Raw genomic sequence first — 16,212 nt, forward strand, 5'->3', positions numbered from 1 at the left:
AGCCTTTGCTCTTTTTTTTTTGCTTCCCTTATTGCCCTCATGTCTGGTCTGCCCCAACACTCACACCTCCATGTTGTTGCAGTTCTAATGCGTACAACACCCTTAGAAAACACGGCTTGGATTCTACTCACTCCAAATCCTTGTTGTTCAGCATACTCTTTGTAATACTCTTCCAAATCCTGCCATGTCTTAAACAGCATTCCCACCTTTGGTTCCTCCACATAACTCGCAACACTTATGTGATTACTAGCCACGACTATTTCAATACTCTCAATTACATTTAAGGGAGACAAGTATTGTGACCCGCTATAACCCGGGGTACTTTGCCTTGCAAGGCATGGACAATAGGACCACACCTTCCCTCACAAACAATTTCTTCCAAACCCTCTGGTTGTTTGGAGCAATTACCAACACACATGACCCCGCTACCCTTTTCATGCACACCATTCTCGCAACTTCTTTTTCCCATACTCGAACCATTATTTGTATCCATTCATCCTAGCTGGATTTTCAACAAATCATTCCTTACTTATAACCAAAAACTACTACATGTTGAGGATATCTACCAAATTAGTTCGGCGCAGTAAACAAATACACAAAATCACATTACAAGTTTGACATAAGTTTTACTAATTATTAAACTTTTTAACAAAATAACTATACCATAAACCCCAGCAGTTGTTATGCCGATTAATCAGTTACAAAACCACATACCAAATTTAGTTACCGTACTAAATCTTACCAATAACTTACGATAAAGTTAATCTTACTATTTGAATAAACTCCGTCAAATATGACAATAGAATCATTATCAATCTACACACTAAGTTCCAAAAAAAATTTAACTCCTACCAATTCTTCAAATGATAACGATAACACTACATCATAACTTAACGGCACTGTTCATTTTATTTTCAAATTGATAAACTAGGACTACCTGCTTTTTCCTACCGTCCAACTTAATTCTATTTCATCTATTTTATTTTCAATAGCACATATTCTGAAATATGGTTATGTATTTATGGTAGTTTAATACAAAAAATTTAAAAGTGATTTGAGTGAGGTTACGGCTATTGTGCTACACCTATGTATAAGTTTAAGTGTTTAATACGCGACGACGGAAAGCATATTAAAGGCTTAAGGTTTAGAAAATCCTTGCCTGAGCTAGCAGTAGCAGTAGCAATATGCCAGACCCCCAAACAGGTGGAAAATGTAGTGCCAAAAGTTGTTTGCTTATTAAGTAGCATTGTTATTACAGAAATTGAAATAAACTACCATGAATACATAACTTAACCAACCTAAGCAACTATTATTAACAAACATAACATCCAACACGGTAAGGCAAGAGACCAACCTAAGGAGCTAAGGCTTATATTGGGGGATTGGAGGGGGGTATATATACCCAAAACTGATGTAATTAGCCTTTTTATCCAAATTTAGACCTAATTACAGATCTAAGCCTAGTTTTCTAAAGAGAATGTAGTGAAAAGATAAAAAATAAACTCCATTGTAGCACCTTTTATTATTCTATTTTTTTCAAGCAATTCAATTCAAGCATTTGTTTAGTAATCTCTTCTTTCCCTTATCACTTTTATTTGTTTTATTCATTCTATTTTCTTGTGTTTTCTCTTGTTTTATTAATTTTGATTACATGTTCATCCTTTCTTTTGTGTTTGATTTTGTGAATCATGTTTATCTTTGTTGTGCTTGTTTCTCTTTTCAACTTGTCATGGCTTCCTTCCCATCTCTAGGCTAGTTTTTTTTAGCTAGGGGAAGGGGGTGAAGAACATAGTGTATATTGACTCGTTGGATGATAATTTATAGATTTTCACACCGTGAAATGTCGAGTGGCGGAGCTTGAATTTTTAATTTGGGGGATTTCAAATGTTTAATAATTTGACAAAAATCTTATGAAAAAAAAGTGACCACTTAAATTGATTAATATTAATTTGAAATCACATATGACAATTACTATTATATTGAAAAAGAGAAGTTGTTGAAAATTCCATTGCATATTAGGAAAATTATCCAACAAAAGAATAAATTTTTGTTTTTAAATCTCAATTACAGGTTATGTAATCCCCAAAATCATCAAGTACGAATCAATTACTTTATCATAAAATCAATTAATAAGCCTTTAAACAAATTAATAATAGATATGAAGGGGCTTGGGTTACATTAGAAAAAAAGTAAAAGCAACTTTTTTAACTAATCAAATTATGACATTGTACATTGTAAGAATAAAATTTAAAATTTAGTTCCAAATAATATATTTTTTCTTTTTCTAATGGTAGGTTCAAACATTTAATTGATGGTAATCTATTAATGAAAACGAAAATACAAAATACTTCCTCCGCTCTTTTTTTTACTCGACCTGTTTCTTTTATCACGTTTGTCAATGCAAAACTTTAACGATTAATAACTTTAATTCTCCATAAGTAAAAATTATAAAAGTTAAATACTACCTCCAGTTCTTATTACTCGCAACAAAGGAATATTTTATGTCTCACAAATAATACCCCTTTGTTGCGAGTAATAAGAACCGGAGGTAGTATTATGATAGTACTTGTTGAGACGAATTTAAAAAATCTCACATAAACATGTTTTTCCTTATATATTATTCAGAAAAAAAAGGTCAAATGAGGGGTGGTGAATAGTGTAAAAGTCAAAGTGGGTCAAGTAAAAAAAGAAAGGGGGAAGTAGTAATTAGGCACACATAATTAAAGAGATGACAAATTAAATAACGAAGATGTGTATTCATTAACAAATTATATGAAACCCAATAGTAATCACTACCAACAAAGTGTTCCTTAATTTAATAGTTAAACGAGACTATTTATGGGTTTGAAGACTTATAATAGTTTGTAAATATAAGTTATAAACTATAAAATAAAATCCAGAAACAAGTTTTAAGAAAAAAAAAACAACTATTAAATCAAATCCAAAAACAAGAAATAGAATGTTAAATAAGAATAAATTTCGTGCTTGAAGACTTATAATACTTTGTATTAACTATACGAGTAAACTATAAAATGAAATAAAAATAAAGTTCAAATTCAAGAAAAAAAAAAGTTGTAAAATGATAGGGTAAAGAAACGCGCAAATTTGGTCCACCTATTTCTATGTGACCCACTTAGTAAAAATATATTCTCTCTTCTCTTCTAAAGACGATGGAGATTATTATTTTCCGATGAGATTCCATTATCTAAATCACCATGGCTAGGTTTAAGTTTCGGAATATGTAGCTTTCATGTTCTTTTGATTTTTTTGTTAGTGATATTTGTGTATTGTTGTCTCTTAAAGAGTTTTGATGATGATGGGAAAAGCAAACTTCAACTAATGAGATCTTTCTAACACTTTGTTTGAATTGAAGGAAATGGGGCGGAGGGTAATGGAGGGATGAATTATCTTTCATTTTGATAACAAATGAGGAAAGAAGGGAAATAGAGGGAAGAGATCAGAAATGAAGGGATTAAATTGTAAAAAATTAATCCCTTCAATAATGGAGAGATTTGGAAGGACAACTCATCTTTCTTCCATCCCCTCCCTTTCTCTCCCCTCCCCTTCACCTCCCTCCCCTTCTTTTCTTTCCCATTTCTTTATCCAAACACACCGTAAGTGTTGAACTAGTGCAGGTGAAGTAGACTCATGGAGTGGACGGAAGAGTAATCTCGCTAAGAAGATTACTAAGAGAAATAAGATAAAAATAGAAAGAATAGAAGAAGAGTTCCAAATTGGAACTAGAAAAGTGTTTCCTAACAGAAGCACAAAGAGAAGCTACCTAATAAGAGCAGGATAATAAGTTAAGTAGATAAGCTTGGACTGCGTTGAAGACAGCAAATTCTAGAGGAACTTGGTCTGCGAGTTCTAGCAAGATGTTGAAGAAGAGAAGACAATAGGATTCCAATCCTAGTCTGCGAAGAACTCAAGTTCGTATAAGCAACGCAGAGTTCAATGATACTATCTAGCGATAAACTTGAAGACTTTCATTAAGGTTTATGATAAGTTTATTTTCAATAGGATTGTTGTTGTTAAAATGTGATGTAGTAATATGCATGAGATCTATAGAAACATGATAAAGCTTGACAAGCTAATACAATTGAAAGTTTTATAAAAGATAGCTTAATGTTTATGAAAAAGATCTTCTAATAATTTTATCTTATAAAAAATGGTTTACATAATATTTATCTTTTTCTAAACTTAATTTCTATTTGGTTTTCATTAAGGATTTCACAAAATGATTCATTTCTTATTGGGTTAATGCTACGACAGATTTAATGTTTATCTTTTTTTTTTAAACCTTACTTAGTGTATGAACGCCTCTTATAAATAGAAGAGTTCATATTCTAAGTAAAGTGTGAGTTTTATGCGTGAAAACCTCGAGAGCACTTAAGGCTAAGTTCGCCAAAAGTTTAGAGCTTTATCACATTAGTTTTGGGTTTCATGTGTAGCTTTTCAATCACATATTAGAGTTTAACTGTTTGTGTTGTTTTGGGATTTGGGTGAGTGATTATATTAAGCATACAGTGAGTAGGCTTCTAGTGTGAAGCTAAGTGTTGAGTGCTCTGGGAGTACTTATGAGTGGAACTTGAGTCAGGGACTTAAGATGGATAGAATTGGGTTCTATCGTGTAGCAAGTTCAGTTTGGAACTTATGAGAAAGTCTGTATATAATAGGTTGTAACTAGGAGTATTTCCCTATTACTGTGAATTAGTTTGGCGATTGAAATCCCTTGGAGGGTCAAGGTTTTACTTCCATCCAGTTGGGCCCTGGAAGGTTTCCTCTTAAATATCGCTACGTGTTTTCAAGTTCTTATTGGTTTTGTTTTAGTTTCTACGAAAAGTAGTCACTTAGGAACTTACTACAATTCACCACCCCTCTTGTAGTAGTTCGTCTCAACTAAAAATTTGTATCAAAGCTGATTCTCACGTATAACAATTAAACAGTGTGAAAAGCCGAAATCCACAAGCAAGTATTTGTTTGCATTATCAAATACTTCCTTCGTTTTCATTTAGTTAACGCGTTCAATTTAGGCACACATATTAAGGAGAGGAGAGAGAATGATAAAGCAAGTGGGGTACACTAGTAAATGTAAGGTATAAAACTTACTTAAATAAGAAACGTGTCAACTAAAAATAAATTTCCTAAAGAGGAATACGTGTCAACTTAAAAAAACAGAGGTAAGAATTAGATTAGTCATTTAAGATTCAATATAAAATAACTAAGTTATGAGAAAAAAAATATCTAAACTCTTACTTCTTGGTATTTGACAGGCTAAAGTCGTTTCACCTAATCAAAAGTAATTCCTAGATCACTAACTAATATAGATAGGGAAGCAGGGTCAAATCCACAGGAAAACAACGTTCTTCAATTCCTAATTAATTATTATAATCTAAACAATCAGGAAACAAATAAAAATTGTGAAAATTATACTATGACAATAATTAAATTAAGGTAATAATCAATAATAAAGGCCTAGGGTCACAGATTCACAAATAATTAATAATGTGTGATAAAACATAACAATCAACAATTGACATTACAATTAACATGATTAACATGCTCTCGTAATTTATTAATCAACATATATCTAACAGGCTCTCGCAATTTATTAATCAACATATATCTAACAGGCTCTCGCAATTTACTGGACCTAAGTTCTATTAAAAATAGCTTTTAATATCAATTTAACATCTGCTCAATTCATCAATTCAGTATTGCTATTCTTTTACAATCAAATCACATCTGCTCGATTCATAATCCAATTGCAAAGAATTAAAACAATTCAATAAGAAATTATCATGCAATATCAATAATCAACCAAAACAATTTATCCCTTCATATTAATTATGGATCCCCCAAGAACCCTAGAATTAAACTACTCGCACATAATTAAATCTAAACTAATCAAAGCTAATAAAATCAAAGCAATAACTAAAGCAATAAAAGAGATGAGAAAATAATACCGAATGAAGGAAATATGAAAATTGCACTAAAAGGGAAATCTTGAGTTCAACAATAATCTCCAACTTAAAATCTCTCTAAAAACATAATGATGAAACCACAATCTAAAAAACGCCCCTAATAAAAGCTTCTAAAAGTGTTTAAATACTAAGCTTAACAAAAGAGAGAATTAACACTTCTATCTCTCCTCAGAAAACCACGCGCCCGATCGGACATAAGGCTGCCCGATCGGGCGCGCCTTTTTGCTTCTCCCTTGTCTGCTGAGCATCCGGCTGATCGAGCAATGAGCCGCCCAATCGAGCTTGGTCTTCTCTAGATCGGATCCTTATCTTCTCTTCCTTTAGGCTACAACCCAATTCTTTCTTCTTCCTCGATCCATTGCTTGGACCAATTCCACAAACCAAGTCCTTAGTCACCGGAATATTTAGTCTTGGGCTACGAAAGATGGTCATATGAATGCTCTCCACATCCAATGCTCGTAGTGGCTAAATAATATCGGGATATGCCTCCAAATCTGCAATTTCCAATAAAACAATACCAAAGTTACGAAAACACTAGAAAAAGGATATTAGTAATAAAAATAGTTCGTAGAGCCAAAAATACTCCTAAATATGACCAAGGGACGAGGGTAAATCACTATATAAAATAGACATATTAGTATTTTAAGACCATTAGGCCTCCTTAACGCGTCACGAAACACACGAGGATCTGATGCGGACCCTTCTTAATCGGCGGGTAAGACATATGTGAAACAAAGATTTGAATCACAAGTCTCTAAGACCTTAGTACTAATGTCGCCTTTCCTATCTCGATAGCGAGGACGATACTCAAAAGGGACCGTCATCTTAATGTGTGACCCATCAATAGCTTCAACAACACCCTAGCATTAAATTTCACAATAGATAACTTAGCCTAATAAAAAGAAATCCCTATCGTTAAAACTATAGGTCATATTGATATTACCTCAAACCATTCCACTTATTATCCTCGACAAAACTAGTGGTTGCTTGTGTAATATTTTTCAATATTCAAAATAGATCGGAGGACTATATGGAATTGACGACTCATGGTCTCTCTAGAATAAGCAAAGAGAGCTTGAATTTTTCTATTTTTCAAATCATGGGCAAGAATACGAAGAAACAATGCAACTATCTCTTTTATCGTGTCTCTAAACCTCCCTTAGTTTGCAATATATGACATAATTTCTTAAAACAGCTTATGTCAAGCCTTAACTGCTCTCGACAATCCTATCATTTTTTAAAGTGTTCATCCAAGTAGCTCTAGTTAGAGTACGTATGCTCACTCTCATTCCATGTTACCTCCTTAACCCTATACTTCTGACCATACCATGCATCTACTATTATCATAATAAAACCTATAACTACTACAATAACCTTCATATCTTCGTCATCATCCTTTAAAAAAAAAAGAAGAAGAAGAAGAAAGGGCACCATATAAATAGGTTACTGAATACATTCATTGAGCTAGCTAGCTAAAAATTGGAATATGGTCTACACTACTTAACTTAAATTAGCTAGTGTACCAAAAAAAAAAAAAAAAAAAAAAAAAAAAAAAAAAAAAAAAGGTAACAAAAATCCATTGAACCATCATTCACATAAAGCAGATCAAATAAGCACATGAAACTAAAACCATCGAACGCACACTGTAATGATAAGCAGCTTTATTATGACAATAATATCAAGCAATTATCCAAGTAATACAACATTCCAACAACAACTGAAATAGATCATGCATTTTTTGTAGTCATAATTAAATCAGCTAGGTACAAGCACCTAGCCAAATCGATTCATTGCCTAATCAATTATTCTTATTGTTCGGCGAGATGTCCTAAGGGAGAGTTACTTCACCAAGACTGATTGCTCTTCGACTGCACCTGCAGACAAACAGAAGCTTCGGGGGTTCGGTGTTCCGCCTCCGACAATCAAGTTAGTAAAGAGTCGAAGTAGGGTAAATGTGCGGAAAGTAAAAGAATCTTTTCGGATCCCGAGATCTGGTGTTTTCTCTGATGTAAGGGAGTATTGAATGATGTAATGAATGAACGTGCTCCCAAAATGGGGTAAATGTCCCTATTTATAGGGCATTGGGAATCAGCGCCCCTTTTCTAGGTTATCAACCTAGGTAAATGGGTTGCGCTGCTTTTACGGCGCATCGGGATTCAGGTCTTGAAGGCAGCCTTTTTCCCTAATGATAGGGGATGCCACGTGTCAGCTGGTGATTGGTCCTCTTGGGACCTCTCTAAGGGTGACTCATGTCACCTTCTAATTAGGCCACATGGCCTGGGTATTTTTACCCAAATCATTTGTCCCTCAGAAGGGTAACGTGGCGTGCCAAGAGGGGTGACGTGGCGTGCCACGTGGCGCCTGTGACATCTATCAGGCGGGCATTGGTCAACAATTTTTAACTGTTCACCTTCTGGGGAAATTACAAGGATGCCCCTGAATTTACCCCTCTATAAATAGGAATTTACCCCCTCTCATCTTTGACATTTTTACAAAAGTCTAGAGAGAGAAAACTGAGAGAGAATTTTCTAGAGAGAGAGACTCTGATAACCGTCTGTGATTTCAAATTTGATAATACCATCTGATATTACCGTTTGATACAGCCAGTCAACGCCTGACATCTTTTTTTCCAGAAAAAATCCTTTGAGGTAACCGTCTCTCTTCTTCTCAACTCTTTTATCCTTTTTATCATTTGTGCATATTGCATTGAATAAATGGATTCACCATCAACAGACACGGCACAGCCTAGGACAGTAGTAAGCCGATCTTCAGGTATGGCTGAATCTAGGACTGGGGGTGCCGTCTCTGAGTGTTTGGGTCACCCTTGTTCTTCCCTGAATCCGACCGTCTCTGTGACTGTGCAAGACACCATGGCTCAGACCAAACACATGGCACTTGATCTTGAGTATAGGGAAGACGACCCATTAGAGGTGCTGGCTAACGTAGTAGTAGACCATCCCCCAAGCTCAACAAGTACACCGTGTGACTCTATTCTTGAAGAGTTTGAAGAGAGAGTCGGTCAAACACGCCTGTAACTCAGACTGAAGGGTCGAAGAGGAGTGACAAGCTCTGGAGCAACCACCCAACACCGAATCTGAAAAAACATCCCTAAAAATCTAACCTGCTCCTGCGCTACGATCCCGAGCACTCCAAGCCCATCAAAAATAATGCAGACATCAAAGTCAAAGGAAGAGTCACCCTGCAGATAGCAAGAATCAAAAGGTAACGAAGTAGAAGGAAAAGGTCTCTCTAACGAGCGAACGAGGGACCTGAATTCATGTGTCGAAACACTCCTAGAAATCCATTCCTGCACCAAATGGAAAACCACGCCATGAGACAACATTGCCTGTTTGAAGATCTTGTGGTTACGCACAAACTAGATTGCCCAACAGAAGGAGACAAAAGAAACCTAACCGTCCCAATTCTGAGAGGAACGAAACTCAGAGACTGTGTCGACGAACCAATCATTAAAAGGTTTCCCATGCAAAACAGGAGGAGAAAAGACAATCGGAGCACAAGCCCAAAGATGAGACGTGAAGGAACAATCGCGGAACAGGTAATCTGTCGTTTCACGTTCTTTGTAACAGAACACACAAGTTGGATCAATCGGAATTCCCCGAAGCTGCAGATTCCCAGAGAAAGGCAGAGCATTGTGAAGTAATTTCCAACATAAACACTGCATTTTCGGCAAAAGAGGCAACCCCCAGAAATGCTTCCACTAAGAGGCCGAATTACACCCGAGACCCCAGAAGACACCGAACGACTAAGCAACATAGCGTAAGCAGACTTAGTAGTGAAAGATCCATCCCTAGAAAATTTCCAGTAGACGAAATCGTCCATCGGCTGATGAGGGCAATCCAAAGCCAGGATGCGAAGCGCCGTAGGAGTATTAAAAAGCCGATGAACTAAGGTCGAATCCCACGCGTAAGAATGTAGATCAATAATAGAAGAAACATGTGTCGGAGGATCCAACACACCAGAACCGTTACGAAAAACAACAGGTCCCCTGGGACCCAATCATCCTCAAGTATCTGAATCGTAGAACCCGAACCGACTTTCCAAGCTATTCCTCGATCCAGAGTGGACAGACCTGTTAAAAGGCTATGACAACCCCAAGAAGATCGAGGAATTGTCCGAGTCTGAAAAGAACGAAGGGAAGGATACTTAGAGTAAGCAGTGTCAAAACCAAAAGTTGAGGGTGTTGGTGAATGTGCCAGCACTGCCGAGCGAGAAGCGCTGAATTAAAGCTTTCCAACTAACGAATACCCAAACCTCCCAACCCTATAAGCAAATGAAGAAGAGACTTTGAACGCATCGCTAAACCCCGAGACTTGGAATCTGATTTCCACCAAAATCGAGCCAACAAGTTGTTAATGCGAGAACAGATCAAAGGCAGAACCTTAAAAACCGACAATATATGATTGAAAGAAGCGACCAAAATCGAATTAATGATTACTAATTTAGTAGCAGCAGACAAACCAACAGCCACAAAATCAGAAAGCCACTTGACCACTGTGTCAATCAGAAATCCAAAGTCAGCCACTTTACTGCGGCTGAACTCAACAGGCAACCCCAGATAAGAACCAAGAGTGGGCTTGCAATGAAGTTTCAGGCTACACGACAAGTAATCTCGATAGTCTTCCGGAGTGTTCGAGCTGAACTTAACGAACGACTTTTGCAAGTTAATCACGTGTCCCGACAATCCACAAAACTCAGTCATGAGAGCCATAAGATTGTCACAAGCAGAAGGAGAAACCTACAAGAACAACAAAGAGTTGTTCGCAAAGAATGAATGAGAAATCAAAGGGGCACCCCTGGGAATACTAATCCCCTGAATAAGAGAGTCCCTTTCGGCCTTCCTGAGCATAGCTGATAGAAACTCCATACAGAGGACAAACAAATAAGAGGAAAGCGGATCCCCCTGAAGAAGCCCACACTGAGGCCGAAAGGCTGGGGAAGGATTGCCATTAACCAGCACTTGATAAGAAACTGTTGAAACACATTGACTGATGATATGAATCTAGTAAGGCGGGAAACCATAACCCTATAGAACTCGAAATAAAAAATCCCAACAAACTCGATCATGAGCTTTATTCATATCCAACTTGATGGTTGCATAAAACCTCTTCTTGGCCTTTAAATTGTTCATAAAAGAGAGGACCTCATGAGCAATCAACGCGTTATCTGTTAAAAGACGACCTGGAACAAACGCGTTCTGGTAATCAGCCACCAAACTAGGCGAAGCTTGCAATACACTTATAAATAACGTTGTAGAGACCGGCCGAAACTGAGATTAGTTCGGGATTTTCTACTTTCGGAAGCAAAACAAGGAAGGTACGATTCTATTCCTTTAACATATACCCATAAGCAAAGAAGTGTTGAACCGCCGAAACAACGGACGAACCAACGTCAGACCAGTGAGCTTTGAAGAAAGCTGAGGAGAACCCATCAGGGAAGAGAGAGACGGCAACTGTAATTGCTCCCACTAATCAGAATCCTGGGAAGAAGCATTGTTTGAGACTGAATAAAGATCCTTATAAAAGTTGTAAGATAAAGAAGTGATGCAATCAAAATCTCTCTGCCAGACCCCAAACAAATCTCTCAAACCATAAATCTTATTACGACGACGTCGAGACTACACCAATGAAAAGAGGAGACGAGAGTGAGAATCACCTAACGCATCCCATTTAACCTTCGCACGTTAACGCCATAAAAGATAAGTTGCTTCTGCCTTTGCAACCTTCTCGTCCTTTGTAGTGAGAAAACGACAACGATCGATACGGGAAGACAAGACCGAGTAAGCTTGCTGAACTTCCGTAACTAGAGTCTTCTAATTAATCCCCCAAGCCTTCTTATGAGAAACACACCAAGCTAGCAACCAGTCTTTAACAACTGATAATTTTCGAGATAAAGAAAACATTGGGGAGCGTGGAAAAAACAGTGTGAAAGTAGAGTGTACAATTTCACGAACCTTAGACGCAGATAAACACCAATATTCCACCCTGTACGGACGCTTTACATATCCTGAGTCGATTGTATCTGAGAGAATAATAGCGGCGTGATCCGAAAATAGGATAGGCTGGTGTAAAACTTTTGTGTCGGGGTAATCTAGAAACCAAGCAGAAGAGACGTAGGCCCTACCCAGCCTTTCAAAAATTGGATCTGAATCAATCCTGTTATTAGTCTAAGTAAACTTTGGACCAGAAAACGGAGCATGTACCAAATCCAGCCTCATACGCTAGCTAATAAAATCCATCTGTCCTGGAATAGAAGAGCTACCCCCTAATTTATCCGAGAGGTATTCTACTTGGTTAAAATCACCGATCAAGACGACAAATGGAATGGTTTCAAGAATATTGGTAATCAAACTCCAAACGAAAACAAATATGAGGCGATTCATAAACAAACATTACGTGTTTTACTTCATCTCCTTGCACCAATTTCCAGAGGAACACATTCTGAGATCAATAAATAGGAACCAAACCCAATGGAGTAAACCAAAACACAAACATACCACCACTAAGGCCATCAGTATCCACGCCACCACAACCCAAAAAGGACAAATAAGCTAACTTTTGTACAACATTATCAACAGACACCATAGTTTCAAAGAGACAAACTATATCCAAACTATGAGAGCGGATTAGAGAAGAAATATAAGGAATTTTAGGGGAGTCCTCTGATCCCAAACCCCTACAATTCCAAACTCCGACTTTCATTTAGACTTTGGTGACCCGATACGGGAGGTCACTGATCACTCAGAAATTGTTGTAGACACTGAAACCAAAATTCCTTTGCGTTTCTTATAAGGTAGGATACACAGAAGACTACTAGATTCACGAGATTTCTAAATTTGATCATCAGGTAAAGGTGGTGTAGAAGATTCAGCCTCACTACTCAACCGTTTCTTAGGACCGTGATGCTAAACCCATTCCCACATCTTTTCTCCACTTCTCCGCAGCTTCAGACCAAAACTAGCTAATCTCTTAGTAGGAGGTTTCGGCTGTTCTGAGAGGATGTGATCTTTGTGAGGAGAATGACACATTAAACATCCTGGGCCTAAAATTGGGTAGGGAGTTTCTAGAAGGTGAGAAATGGGATGGGGTTGGTCTGTGGCTAAGAATTGTAGGAGGAAGGTTAATATGTTCTGTGGATTCAGAGTGCATTTTCCTTTTTCTCGAAGGGGAGAAGGACGAAGTATCAAACATAAAGGGCCTTTTTTTTCAGTTGGGTACTCTGGGGTTAGGGTGGGACAATGTCTTTGAGAAGACTCAGAAGATTGAGTCTAGTTGTTCTGAATCTTTCAGTTCGTTTTAGGCCAATATTTGAATTGGAGAGATTATGGTCCCGATCAAACGTTGATGTACACAATTCAGTTCTATCAGCCGCCAAAGGAGAAGGCGTATAAGAGGACAAAAGACAAGAATTCTTCCTATGTCCAACTCTATTACACCTAGAGCACAGAATAAACAAATTCTCATATCTGATATTAATCCATTTTAATTCAGAGTTGCCAAGGTCCAAGAAAAAACCTGGTAATACAGTTCGAAAACATTATTTTGGAGCTTTACTCTAAGCAAGCATCTAATTGAACCTGGAAGGGGTTTGTCAACACACGGAATTTTCCCAGCCATAGAAAGCATTGGTCTAACAACATCTATCTCGCATAAGTTCAGAGGTACCTCATTAAGTTGTACCCAAATAGCAGCCTTCTTGAAACTTATATCCCTGATTGAGTTACCTGAAGTCCAAGGTTTGAAAACTAGAAGAGCCGCTTGGTACGCGGAAGCTCCCTGCTCCAACATAGCGTCTCTGTCACGGGCATCTTCACATAGAAACAGAAAAATATTATTGAACTTCTGAACTGTAATTTCCCCAAATTTTATCCACTGATTTGACACCCAATCTTGTATTCGATGTTCGGAAAAATGACGATAGTCTACAAACTTCCCGAGCACTAGATGACGATGGAAATTGGAGTAGTGGGGTTTGTAACAAGACTGTTTCCGGCTTGGATAATCAGAATATTGAGGTGAAGTCATTTCAATTGAAAGAGGGGAAAGAGAAAACCAAGGAAAGCGCAATCGAAAAACTAGGGGTAACAAGCAGAGCTAAGAAAGTGAAATCCTCGAATTACAGAGCATATGATTACGAAAAAACCCACTGAATTAAAAAGCAATACTAAGCTTTAATCTGATGGAGTACTGAAATTGACTATGGAAAAGCCGTCGCCGGTTATACGGTAGTGTCACCGATGAACTTGTAGAGCCGCCGGTGAATATCAAGAAGCGGCAGCGAAATGAACACAGAGGGAAGAACAGCGAATTGAGCACCCCCAATTCGTTCAAGAAAATTGGGGTTTCCGACCGAATAGTTGTAAAAACTATGAAAACTTGGTTTGATTGATTTTAATTGTTGAGTGGTGGAAGAAAGCGGTTGTCGGTGATTAATGGTGGCTGGGGTGATAGGCTCTAGTATTCATCTAGAGAGAGAAGCTCCTTGTTAGAGAGAGAGGGTTTGGTACTCCTTACGGGGTGTTTGGTACATGGGAATTAAGGATGGGGAATAGGAATTTTAATCACAATTCAAAAAAATTCTCTTGTTTGTTAGATGTAATTGGGAATAAAGAAGGAATGGAATTTGGAATAAATGGTGTGAATTCCCATCATTTTATTATCCAAGGAGAGTAGGTAATAAATGGATGGGAATGGGAATAAGAAGAAAATCATTTTTGCCAATAATGAAAAGAAGGGAGGAGTAAGATTAGTAAGGGCAATTTTGTATTTTTATTATTTATTCCCTACCTATTCTCATTTGCCACAAAGTATTGCCATATTTTTATATATTCCCAACAATTTATTCTCAATCTCGTTCTCACATTTCAATCCCCAAAATCTCATTCCCACATTCCAAATGCTCCGTCATTGTTACAAGTTGTTTATATACCTTTAATATTTACTTAACAATGGTTGGTGTATATAAATAAAAAAAAATCTAAAGCATGCATAGTAAGAATACGGAGCTAATCTACTTCCTTCGTTTTTTTTTAATCACGACGTTTGAAATTTGTATAATACACCAGGATGCACCATGCTCATGGTACACCTGGTGATGTGGCGTAACTAAATTGCTCGAATTAAATTATTGTAAAAAAAAATTCTAACTTAATTTCAGGGAGTTTTTTCCGTTTAAATAGCTTTCAATTTTTTATAATTATCCTTAATTGACATTTTTCATTTTTTAAACATTTTAGAGAGAAAATTACAGATAGAGAAAAATACAGAGAGAAATTTGTCGACCGATCGATAGAATTCTCTGTAGAAGAAGTTAATAATGGTTTATCAATCCAAATTTCGCCATGATTCTGATGCTAGATTTGTTGGTGATGATGATGATGATATCAACAATGAAGGTGAATTCGAGGATATCGTAAACGAAAATGAAGGTAAATTGGTTAATCGATTATCTTTTCATTTGTTAATTCTTATTTTTTTATTGCTAAATCTAGGTATTATTGCTAATTTACATTTTATTATCGATTTATAATTATATATTTATTTTTACAGCAATATGTTTAATGTTGAAGATGAAGTCCTTTTATTATTTAGTTATGTTCTTTTATTTAACTTATTATATGTATTAGTGTTAAAATCAATGTTGATATTATATGATAAACGCATGTACATTTGCTAAATATATATGTACTTTGTTTTACTCTTTATGTACTTTGCTGAAATCAAGTTGCTAAAACCAATGTTGATATTACGCATGCACATTTGCTAAATATATATATGTACTTTGTTTTACTCTTTATGTACATTTTGCTAAAACTTGAACGTTTTGTTTTAGAAAAGATTGAATTTTTTTTGGTATAAAATAATATGAAGAGAGAGAAAAAATGAATTTGGAAAAGTCAAATATTTTGAACAGATATGACAACTAATATGTGGGTAATTAAAAATCAATTAATAATTATATTTTCCTAAATTAAAGGAAACTGAATATTCATATTTAATGTAGTGTACTTTGTATTTATACCTGATGTTCTTTCTACCTTTCTCTACTCTAATAAGCACGCGTTTTATTCATTTGGGTCTGTCGTTTTATGGTACACCTGGGTATAGGAACCACGCATTGGTTAAGCTACTCGTATTATTGATGATTTGAGAATTTAAAAAAATAAATTGTTTATCTAAGTATTTTTAGTCATTTTTCGAGTTCCCACTTC

At 36.4% G+C, this 16,212-nt stretch overlaps 1 protein-coding gene across 1 annotated transcript; it reads right to left on the minus strand.

Moving 5' to 3' along the window:
- Window positions 1-5,970: 5,970 nt before the first annotated feature.
- Window positions 5,971-14,888, minus strand: LOC110737911. The gene is made up of 2 exons (XM_021918257.1): window positions 13,517-14,888; window positions 5,971-6,478 (listed from the first exon to the last, which is right to left on the minus strand). The coding sequence occupies exons 1-2, from the start codon at window positions 14,024-14,026 to the stop codon at window positions 6,413-6,415; spliced, it is 576 nt and encodes a 191-aa protein (XP_021773949.1). The 5' UTR covers window positions 14,027-14,888; the 3' UTR covers window positions 5,971-6,412.
- Between the last annotated feature and the right edge of the window lie 1,324 nt (window positions 14,889-16,212).

The sequence above is a fragment of the Chenopodium quinoa genome, unplaced genomic scaffold (genome assembly GCF_001683475.1).
Source record: "Chenopodium quinoa cultivar QQ74 unplaced genomic scaffold, ASM168347v1, whole genome shotgun sequence".
Lineage (NCBI taxonomy): Eukaryota > Viridiplantae > Streptophyta > Magnoliopsida > Caryophyllales > Amaranthaceae > Chenopodium > Chenopodium quinoa.